The sequence below is a fragment of the Pomacea canaliculata genome, linkage group LG5, assembly GCF_003073045.1.
Source record: "Pomacea canaliculata isolate SZHN2017 linkage group LG5, ASM307304v1, whole genome shotgun sequence".
NCBI lineage: Eukaryota > Metazoa > Mollusca > Gastropoda > Architaenioglossa > Ampullariidae > Pomacea > Pomacea canaliculata.
Window position 1 is genome coordinate 24,176,667 of NC_037594.1, and position 11,969 is coordinate 24,188,635.

Below are 11,969 nucleotides of genomic sequence, written 5' to 3' on the forward strand. Positions count from 1 at the left end.
TACACTGTGTTTGTTGTTTATTGTTGTATGTTCTTAGAAAATAATTTGTGGCTTTGATGTGAAAACATCTAAATTAAGTTGCGGTGCAGCCATTAAAATTACTTTCTTAACTCATTCGCGTCTAATTCCCAGAAGCTGGATCAACAGCAATGTCGCCGAGCCAAGCGAGTATCGAACCGCCTGCTTCCGGACTCGGACGCCAGCAGTGTAAACTCCATTATTTTTCGTCTCTGGCCATCTCCACCTTGTTGGTTTAGTGAAAACAGACGAAAATAGTTATTATGTTAAATGTGTGCGACCCAACGGTGTCTAGAAGATACATTAAAACATATGTCTATACTTAAACTCTCTCTCGGTCTCTCTCAATCTTGCTCTCGCCCTCTCGTTCATTCTGTCTTAGCTGTCTTGTTTTCTGTCTTCCTATTTCTCCTTTAATTTCTCAGTATGGCCATATCAATCTCTCTTTCTATTGTTCTTTCTTTCTTCATCTCGTTCGTGAACTCTTGCTCTCTCACTCTCGTTTTCGCCCTGTGAGCACGCCTTGGTGTTTGTGTGTTTGTGTGTTGGGGGGTAGGTGTAGTCGAGTTCAGCCTATCCATGTCTTCACTGGCTCCTGGACATCTGTTCGTGCCCTCGTCTGACTCAGTGCCGGGTGCCTGCACGGTTGTGTTAAGTGGAGGCTTTCCGTGACTACATCCCAGACGCCTAAATTGTTCCGGTGTCCTCGCCCTGTCTCTCCGTCTCCAGACTCTCCTCAGTTTGACACCTTTATTAAACTAACTGCTTTCTTCTCCGCTATCTCTGGCCGCCATCCCACAATCCCGCCCTCAAGTCTAATCACGTGACTGCGGTAACTGCCTCCCTTCTCGCTCTCATCTTCTTAATCACTCCTTGCTTCCGGAAAACGAGACTGGGTTAGTGCCCAAGGAATCCAGAACTATTCCTTTTCCCAGGAATCGTGGGATATTGTGAGAATCATGGGATACTGGGAGAATTAGGACGTCTAGGAGGGCACGAAACAACGACTACCTTCCGAAAAAAAAAAAAATCACTTTACAGCTATTTGTCCTTATTAAGTTATCCACTTTTTCTTTCTTATTTTCCTTTCTTGTTTGTTTCATTTTGTCCATTTTTTCAGAGTTTATTCATTTATTCATAGATTTATCCATTCTATACTTGAAGTTCTGCAACTATATATTTCTATTTTGAACTATGTATTCTGGTAAAGTCTTGCTTTGGTTTTTATGCTCTTTTCATTTTAGTTGTTAGTTTACCATTGAAACTGTTGTATATTAATGACATCCATCTTGCGTTTGAATATTTAAAAAAAAAATAGACTAGATGGTTATTTGCTCGAACTAATTTTGTTATCCTTTAGTCATAGGGTTAGTGTTCTATATTAATGTGACTTGACTCCTCACCACAGATTCGGTCAGCCTTGGTTTTTATTACATTTTTCGTTAGTGTTCACAGCATGTGACTGGAATTACTTCAAACCTGGAACTGTTTTGCCTGTAAACAAAAGTATCAGAATTCCTACAGGCATGGCATGATTCTAATGAGAACAGTAATGGTATTTATTTTTAAGAATTATCTACACTCGCAGAGATGCACTACGCCAAGGAACAAACAAGCAATATGCATGTAGGAATAAACGTGTGTGTGCGTGCGTGCGTGTGTGTGTGTGTGTGTGTGTGAAATGTCACAGAATACGAATCATTTTTCATATTATTATCACCCATTCCGTCAGTTAAATCAGATATCACTACTTTGTCCACTATTTCGCGAAATAGCTTCTTTCTGAGTTTTTTGGGGGTTTTTTTTTTGTCCATTACTTCAGGACGATTCTCCGCACTCAACTAATTCCCACTACTGTACCAGACAACACTGAGAAATCGCAGCACATGGCTTTCATGCATCCGACCACAGCGCTGTGTACATTAAAATACCCATCATGCATTCGTCTCACGACTTTCCGTCTTGGGAGCAAACGAAAGGCACGACCTTTAGAACTGTTGACCCCGGAAGTGATTGATGTGTTCTTCTGGGGAGCGTAGACGTCATCAGAGAAAGCAGACGTTATGAAAACCAAGCAGTCACTGGGATGCTCTCCTGGGCCTTCACAATGTTGTCTTCTACTGTAGATCGCCATGGGCAGGCCTTGTTCATGGAAAGTGAACTGTGTGAACTATGCACCACGGTGGTGGGCGACCTGATGATTTATCTGAGGATTTCCGCTTTTTCACCACTTTTTTGCCTTTAGCCAATTTGTTTCAAAATATTTTCCATGCTTTTCGTATGACAAAAATTACATGCTACAATCATACAATCATTGTGCAATGTCTAAGAAAAGTCCAGAGACTGGATACAAAAGTTTCCAATTTGTCGATATGAAAATATTCATTGGCACAACCGCACAAGTGATATACGAGGTCTGTCTGAAGACTAACGTGACTGGTGTCACAAACAATTTATTTCAATTCCAAACAGCAAACTACATGGTTTACCCTTTAAAGTAATCCCTCTCAAGTCCGATGCACTTTTCCATCCTTCTCCGCCATTCTTCTATGCACTGCTGGAAGAAATCTTCTGGGAAGTCCCTCATTCCGTTGTTATGGTCCTCTTGATGCCCTCCAGTCCTTTAAAAACAATTCTTCTTGATGATCCTCTTGAGCTTGGAGAAAAAGAAATGTCACGTGGAGCAAGATCAGGTGAATAGGGAGGCTGTTCCGGTCTGGCGATGTTCTTTCAGGTCAGGAACTTCCGGTTGCTGAGGGCGTTGTCAGCTGGTGAAGCAGCCACTTGTCCTGCCACACTCTACATAGAAGCATGGTAGAGAAGGATGGAAAACACAATGGAGTCGAGGGGATTAATTTTAATGTTTGAAAATGAAATAAATTGCGACATGAGCCCCATTACCTTTCAGAAAAACCTCTAAAGACCTCTAAATAGATATAAGAAGAATAACAACCTAAAATAATTTTATCCCACTACTTTTCAAATCTCTAGCTGTTTGCTTACCCTACCCACACTGTAATTTGCTGCGTTTTTTTTTTTACAATATTAATTGAAATTTTTTTTAGCTTCTATGAAAATGATCTCTTACTTGCCTTTATCTCCATATCCTCCCAGCTTTGCTTACTACCTGTCAGTACCAGACCAAAGATCGATCTTCTGATTAAACTGATGTGAAATATTTGTCTAAAAAAAATGTATGCATCACGTGTGTGCCTGGATGCACGCAATGAGATATTTTTGGATTTTCCCTCTCAAAATAATCCGCATGATTATAAACAGGAAATAAACGGTTGTTACCTCTTCAAAGCACAGTGTTTGTGTGACCAGACCAGGATGTTGTTTAGTTGACAGAGATGAAACAACTTCGGCTGAGTACAGTCCACATTACTCATCTTCTGGCGGCAACATCAGCTTCAGGTTTCTTTCCTAGTAATAATATAGAAAAACAAACTGAGGGTGTGACTGACACAAGGCAGCTGATCTGGCAAAAGGACACAATGATATTTGGCATGATGGGAGCATCGTCTGGAAGACATGAGCAGAAGGTAAACTGGAGGGACAGACAAGGTGAGATGAGGAACTAAGGAAGAGAAGGGGAAGAAGTGTGGAGAGCGACAATTAAGCCTCGGGGATAATGAGTGTACAAACTGTGAAGATGTTTCTAGAGTATCCCTCCTAGAGCAGGTCCACGAAGACAGGACACAGATTTCCATTTTAATAGGAGCGGAAGTGAAAATAGCAGATGTTTGTGTGTATGTGTGCGTGTTTGTTGCTGTTGTTTGGTCTGTAGCATGGTGTACTAAAGAAGAAAAGTCTGTAGTGAACGGCAGCAGCTGAGAATACCACTACATGGACAGGAATATGTCGAGAGCCCATTACATGCTGGCCATAGAGTTGTTTTATTCTCCACCTTGTTGATTTAATGGGCTGTAAAAGAACTCGGCATCGTCACCCTCCAGCATGCCGGATGCGTGTGAGAGAGAGTGTGCGAGATTTACGATGGTGAGTGTCGTTCAGCCTGTCACTGCAGGAACGTGAGGAGCAGCATGTCGCAGAGTGCAGGACCTCCAGCAACTGAGGAACAGACAGGTGAGTGTATGAGAGAGAGCGAGAGCGAAACACGAAAAAGAGGGAATGAAAGAAAATACAGATAAATGAATGAAGAAAAAGATTATGTATTTTTGTCAGTCTACTCGTCCGTCCACCTGACTGGCTGGGTGGTTATAGACGTGTGCTAGTATTTGCATATTTTTTTCCTTCCTGCTACCTCCAATTGGTGATGACAGGTTTTACTATCGTTTATCGAAATCGTGTTGTATAAATATGACTATGGGGCTGGGCATGGTGCTGTTAAACATCCAGACGTACTGTAGGCAGGCAGACGCAGACATCAGTGATGATGGAGGAAGAGAGATGCAGGGAGGCAGTTGCCAGGACTAAAAGCGCAGTGCGCGAGGATCGATCCTGGCTATTCTTAGCCGCGCGCCACCCTGACGACACGGAGTCTCTTATTGGTCACCTGGCCCCTCCTACTCCCCCTCCACTCTCTCTCCCCTCCCCACCCCTCCAAATCAACCACTGGTTTCGGCAAATGACAATCCATTTACGTAAATCGCTAGCAAATGCACGGAACTCACGCACGAGGCGAGCGGCAGCACGCTACAGTAGTGGGGAAGGGGTGGGTGGGTAGGGAGGAGATGGAGGGTGAGCCTGGTCGGCGGTCATCACCAGAGGCCTGCAGTGTGATGCGGCTCCCGCTCGCCTGGCGACCGCACTGCTGCAGAAACAAGCTGCCGGCAGAACGACGATCAAGAAAAGAATCCCTCTCATCATCACCATCTCTTTCTCTCTCCATTCTCTTTCATCCTCTGCAATCTGCTGAAGTCAGGCTTGTCTACCCCCTGAAGACCGTTTTATTATCTCGTTCGTGTTCTGTCTGTCTGCACTGTAACACTGCCTGAACCTGATGATCTCATGAAATGTTCGAGTACAACTTGACTATTTCTTAGTCACTCGTATTTAACGAAACTTCAAAAAATTAAATAAATAAAAAATGTTATCAGTTTGGGATCATTACAACCCCGAGTCATTACAATCATTTTAATTCAGTCATAACTCAGCAGTTAGATGGGGAACTGGAGAACTTTTATCATTATCAGTCCAAGTCAGAGATTACAGCGGGTGGGGGAGAAAAGGGAGAGAACCCGTGAGAAGGTGAATCAGCGGAGTTGTCGTTACTAAACGGATGCGCGGAGAGATGAAGGAATGTTGACGACCCTGTCGACGGCAGTGGTGAGACTTCAAGAGTGCAGGTGTACCAGTCAGGGTTAGGTCAGCCTCACACGGTGCGACTAGTCACAGTAGGTCGCGAGACAACAACCTGAATACATCTTTGCAAAAAAAAAAAAAAAAAAAAAAAATTGTTTAATTTTTGACAGAGAGAAAATCTACTGTTCGGTGCAGGGGAAATATTTTCTCAGGTTGGCGAGGGGAAAGTTGTAAGGGGACAGCATTAAGATAAAAATATTCGTTGGAGAGAAGGAGTTTCGAGGAGCCTGTGTAAGGGTTCAATAAAGTGCATGTGGGTCTGTTGCGACTAGAAACCTGTACTTCCACTCCTGTGATGTTCTTACTGCTGCACATCGAAGCATCCATACAAGGACGACCCAGATACAGGACCGACCCCTGACTCACCAGGAAAGAAAAACACAACAGATGGTCATCCTAAATTAGCCCCAAACGAGGGGATGCCAAACAAGTTCTCTGTTAGTGTCTAAACGAAAGCTCGCGGGGGAACGGAGAAATGTCCTTTTCTTCTCTGTTCTGTGATGTGTGCTCCTGGAGTGAGCAGTGAACAGTAACAGTGAGAATCCACTGGCTGCATCCTTGTCTGGGAGTCGTAGACGGCCACAGAGTGCAGCAGCAGCAATTGTGCAGGGTATCTCCTCCACCCCCCCCCTTTTTTTTTAAGGGGTAGAACTCGAAGGATGTAAGAGGTCGGGTCTGGACTCGATTCTTCTCTTCCCACCAATTCTTCCATTTCTCTCTCCTCTTCACCCATCCCCTCCTCTCATTTTTGCGTTGCTAAGTAATGATTTCTGGCTTGTTTGTAGTGGTTATATTTACTTGCACATTTCTGTAACAAAATTGACCTGTCATTTTCAGTTATGTCTGTTATCTCGTCTTATTTAGCCGCACGTTGGTTTGTCATTCTTTTGTGTGTGTGCGCGCTTACTGGTTATTTTCTATTATATTTTGCTGTAATTTGAATTAAGTCGAAACCCCCAAAAGCTATCTTGTAGCATTTTAAGGTCTTCTGACACCACGCCTTCTGAATCCGAGAGAATGCTCCTTCAAGCCCGTTCTTCTAATTTATGCGATAGTTTTTCTTTTTGCTTTGTTATTTTTTTGTTTTGTTCTGTCATTGTGAGCATTATTTTAATCAGAATTTTCTACTTCCACAAATTGATTGAGGTACTGTTTTATATATTTCGCGGGTCTTCAGACTTCTACATTTTGTTTACAAATGCATATGATGAACTGACTATACATATAATAATATATTGAAAGTCTTCGTCATATGGTTACATCATTAACTGATCTTGTACATGTCCTTCAATACCCTATGGCCTACATATTTATCGGTGTAATGGGTCTCAAAGTGTGAAATAATTTATGACATGAAAATAAAAATAAAATGTAGGGTGTTCTAGGGTGTAACAGGTTAAAATATGTCAGAGACAGATCGACTAGATGAATTTGGAGACCGAGTATGCCCAAGTGTGGCTCTGAAGAAAAGTGCGAATGATAACAAGAGCAATACACTGAAGAAGACCTCATCATGGCCTACGATGCGATGTTCATTCATTTTGCAGCAGCTATCACTATGAGGGGAAGAGGGTGAATTAGAGGGGGGAGATGGAGGCAAGCATACCTTCTGCTTCAGAAACCATTGGTCTAATGCGTTTATGATGGATCGGGACGACGAAGGCCACGGCGGAGGCTGGAAGCCACATCTCGTCCTGTGTGGGTCTGTGAGATGGGGACGAGAGGCTGTCCTCGGACCTTCTGTTTGATCAGCTGGGGTGGAGAGAGCTGCTGGAGGAGCGACTTGGGGCTTGGAGAGTTGGGGGTGGTGAGAGGGAGGGAGAGAGGGATGCAGATATGTGAACAGCATTAGCTTCTTCGGTCATCGATCTTCCGCTTAGAAGCCGGCGTCTGTGAAAGCCGACGAGGCCATCGTTAACCCTTTCGAGGACTATGTGCTCGTGCCTCGTCTGATCAGTTTTATGTGGGATCGTTTCCTCGCGCCAACTGTGTTAAGTACAGTAACAGTCTTAGAAAAGTTCTAGTAGGGATAAACTGGGGTTTCAACTTGACACGATTTCTCCGGTCAACGGGTCAGAAAGATCGGCCTGGTGGAAGCGAAATGGTTAAGTTCTCGTGCTGTCTTATGAGCTTTGAATGTAAATGTTTTAAAAAAAGGGGGAGAGATGTAAGAACTACAATATTTTGCATGTTACATTGCTTTCACAGACAGTAATTAGCGTGATCTATATGCACCACGAGCGGGAGCTCATCCAGATGTCCCGCTTTAATTGCTGTGATGGAAAGGTTAAATGTCTTTTATCAAAGGTTTCGTAAAAAGGAGCAAACAACTTATCTCAGAGTGCACGTGTGTCCTCCTGTTAGCCTATTTGTGATTCTGTGTGCCCTGACTTGCTAGATAATTATTTTTGTGCATATTCTCTTGCTAGCTTATAACAATTAACAGCAGAAGGATGTCTGAGCAGCGGGCGTGGGGCAGGACAGAAGACAAGAGAGTCCATCTCAGCGGCGGGGCAAGTCCACAGTTACAGGTTCTGAACGCTGGTTCCACACCAACAGACACCCCGCTGCTACACATTCGATGTTTGTCAGTTGGCACAGACAGGCACAGATGTCAGCTCTTGAAAATGAAAAAATAAATAAAGGGCAAAGAGAACGAGGAGAGAGCGCGCACAAGCAACACACAGCTAGGATAAAAACTGTACAATCAGTGCGAAGTTTTATTTGCATATCAAAAACACTCTCCTGCAATTAGTCACCTTAGAAATTCTAGCCCCTCCACCCTACATACCCCTCTACCCACCGGGAATGAAGAATGACGGGTGAATGAGTGTTGACTTGTGACGGCGAGTGGCTCACCATGTCCGGCGCCAGGCGGAGGTACCCTGGGTGACCCAGCAGGCCGCGGGCCAGCGCTTTTCCCTTCTTCATCACATCGCTTCATCGATCGACGATGTTGGCTCCCAGGTCCACAAGCTTCCTCCACTTAGGGGTCTGCTGTGTGCTTTTCCTGCAACAGTGAGTTGTGTTCAGGTCAGTCAGTCAGTCAGAGTGAGTGCAAACATCGAGTGACCAACCAGTCTCACGAACTGAATTGTACCAATCCCTTCTGATACACAAAGACTTGTCCTAGTGGAATGGTTAGATAAGAGATAAGACACATCACATTTTTTGTTGTTGCTGTGGTTCGATTTTTCTCAAGGAGGGAAAAAAGTACAGATTCTGCCAGAGCCTGATGATGCGATAAGACTGTCTTCATCTGCCCCTCCAGGCCCTAGCGAATTAAGACAGAGGACCCTGACAGAACCAATTTGTCTGGCTTTGCTGCCCTCCTAAGTCGTATTCCTGTCAGATACACACCCCGTTACTGGAACTTGTGTAATCTCTTATCAAAGAGACAAAAGTAGGGCAAAAAGTAACGGATGAGAACTGTCAAAAGCAGCCGTCTACGTGGCCAAGTTTCCTTCACAAAATGCATCAGGCAATGACAAAGAAGATGGGTATCTAAATAATACGTGTTTGCACTCGCTCGCAAACAGCCATGAACATACCCCTATCGAGTATGTCCATTTAACAAGACGAAAGATTAATCAAGTTTGGTAGTTTTTTTTCCCCACATGGAGGTTACATAAAAACTTCCAAAAATTCATCTGTTTGATTGAGAAAAACAAAACATGACTTCCCAAGCACACTCGAAGGCGTAAAGACAGAGAACTCACTCTTCTTAGTGGTAATGAAAATCTATTACTTTCTAGATGTGATGTAAATACATAAACACTTGGTCAGATTGTTTACCTAGTACCACCCAAAGTAACCTGGCTAAAAATAAAGTACTACAGCTGCATTTCCCTGAAGTGTAAGTACATTTGCAAGACATCCCCCTTAACATCACATAGGCTGCCAGATACATTGTGCAGCTGCACACTGAAGAGCCATAGGCAATGTCATGGGGGAGGGCCACCTCTGTATTATCTCCTCCATCCAGAAGATGCACCTGCAACACTTGGAAAAAATCTGTTAAAAATACATGATATAACTTTCTATAAAATTACTATAACTGTTTACTCTAAGCATGTACACTTATTTACACTGTTTAGAAATCCTTCACTGTATGGTAGACCTCCATGCAGGGATAAACACAGAGGGGCTTCATGCATTTTTTGCACTCATAGTTAGTGCGCTTAGAATTAGCCTTCCGGAACTTGGCATCTGTACCTGCCTTAATAAGCTTTTTATAGCAAACAACACAATTTTTCCTAGTTTTAATGGGAGCAAGAACATGACCATCATACTTAGCCTGTAAGCGAAGGTGATCCGGTGTCTGAGGAACTGCAGCTCTTGATGGTGTTGGCTGTTCCTCTTTACTTCTTCGATTTGGTATGGTCAGCAGATCGTCACCTACAGAAGTAATAAATTCATCCAACTGCATACCTGGCTTATCAATTTGTTTCCTTACCTTTTGGTACAGACAGTGAGCCTGCACCAAGGTGAGTGTCAGAAGGTGGAAAAACAGCTTTCTCCACCATTTCATTGTCTTCCTGTGGAATGGGTTGTAGGCAATCATCTGGTCACTGTGGTCAACCCCACCCATGTACTTGTTGTAGTCAACAATAGCTGTCGGCTTCTTCTTCACACTGGTTCGAGTCTTCACATTGACCATCTGAGGCTTGTGTAGGGTGGTAAGGACATTCACATCCTTCTTGTCCACCCACCGTAGCACCATGGTGTTCTTTAGGCGCCTGAATTCTACATCTCCCTTGTCCATCTTTTGTTTCATGAAGTCTTTTGGCAGGCCCACTCTGTTGTTCCTCACTGTTCCGGTGAAGCCTGTGTTGTTGCAGGCCAGGTCCTCAGCGAGAGCTGGACATGTGTAATACCTGTCTGTATACAGGCAGTAGCCTAAGGACTTCAGGGGCTCCATAAGGCGTTGAACCACATCATACGGTCTGTTGCTCAGTCCAGGCATGCAGCAGAAGACTTCAAAGCGCCAGACATACCCAGACTTGCTTTAGCAGAGCTCGTACAATTTGATTCCCCACTTGGTGGGCTTGTCCTTCATGTAGACCTTGAAGCCTAGTCGGCCTTTCCAGGGACACAAGGCCTCATCGATGCTGATATGCTGTTCTGGCATGTACATAGTCTGGAAGGTCTGGAAGATTAATCAAATTATCTGTTTTTTTGTGTACTGCAAAAGGGGCGTGGCACTCTTGTATTCTGAATTCAGTCAATTATAAATCAGATGTTCCTCATAAGGTAGTTCTTTTAAGCACTACTTATAAATGGTGTTAAGTTACATACAAGAGATATTTCATTTGTTATGAAATGACAAGCAATAATAAAATAATTACACTGACAGCGAGGGTGAGGCATGTAGTTATCAACAACACTGTAATGGTTTTGGATTTTAAAAATTAGAGAACTGTGTCATCCATAAAATAACAATCCGACTATAAAAGTAAATAACATCTAAAAGATAAAAACCTCAAAAAATAAGTTTTAACAACTACTTACATGGTTCAAGTGGTCTATGAATGGTCTCAACTCGTGCAGAGGATCAAAGCCAGGTTGCCCTTTTGGAACTGCTAAAGAATTATCATTCAAGTGAAGAAATTTAAGAATGCTCATAAACCTTTCACGCTTCATTACCTTAGGAGCAAATGTCGTTTGAAGAAATGAACGTTTTGTCCAGTAATCAGTCAATCTTGGCTTCTGCAAAACACTCATATGTAAAATAATAGCAAAAAAATCATACAACTCACAAACGCGTACAGGCTTCCATGTTTTTAGAAAAGACCTAGCTGGAATATCAATTTTAGATTTTTTAACCTTATCTATTACCTGCTTTGCAAATAAATTTGTTTGACTTTTAATCTTTTTTATTTGATCTTTGTTTATAAAAAGATTAAAAAAATCGATGGGCTTACAATCTTCCCAAGGGGGAAGATTTAGTGAGTCGCTCAAACCTGGCTTTGCGAGGAAGTTTGGTCGCATTGGAAAACCACTAAGGTTTTCACACCACTCGTTCATGAAATCTCCCTCTAAAGATGACGGAATATCCTCAACCTCGTTGTTTTCCTCGTTATTTGACGATTCTGATGCAGGATGCTCTTGATCTGAGTCGATTTCAATATCCTCATCTTCCTCCTCGATGCATGCTACTGTCACGTGCTCGTCTGAAAAAAGATTATTAGAAGTTAGATCATCTTCATCTTCCTCTAATACTACATTTTCCTCGGAGTCTGTAGATTGGGTGTCCTCGTTGTCCCATTCTTCCACCTCCAACTCCATTTCCTCTTCTGATTCTACCGAGAACAAGTCGCACGCTTTTTGAGCAGTGTGTCGTCCCGCCATTTTTCCAGTGGAAAAGAACGAGTACTCTGGGAAATTGACGATAGTCAAAACAGAGTAGCCTCCCTTTAAAAGGGAAGTAGCTGTGTGCAGAAATGTCCAAGCTATCGTAACTAATCAATTTCTTTACTAAAGAAAAGCGCTGTAAACGCCAAAAAAATTAATAATAATAAAAATAAATAAATAAAAATAAATAAAAACACGGTGGTTTTGTGCGCCCGCCGCGTGCAAGTGGACTGTTCGCGCGGGCGGGTTTAAAGAATCCGTCGCGTCAA

The 11,969-nt window shown here is 43.0% G+C and overlaps 1 protein-coding gene across 1 annotated transcript; it reads right to left on the reverse strand.

Annotated features, from left to right (window-relative positions):
• Window positions 1–7,820: 7,820 nt before the first annotated feature.
• On the reverse strand, window positions 7,821–11,697 carry LOC112564126 (piggyBac transposable element-derived protein 4-like). Its single transcript, XM_025238730.1, is given in 4 exon segments — window positions 7,821–8,356; window positions 9,803–10,495; window positions 10,858–10,925; window positions 11,271–11,697. Coding segments are annotated over 4 exon segments (1,212 nt in total). The 3' UTR covers window positions 7,821–8,332.
• Window positions 11,698–11,969: the final 272 nt, after the last annotated feature.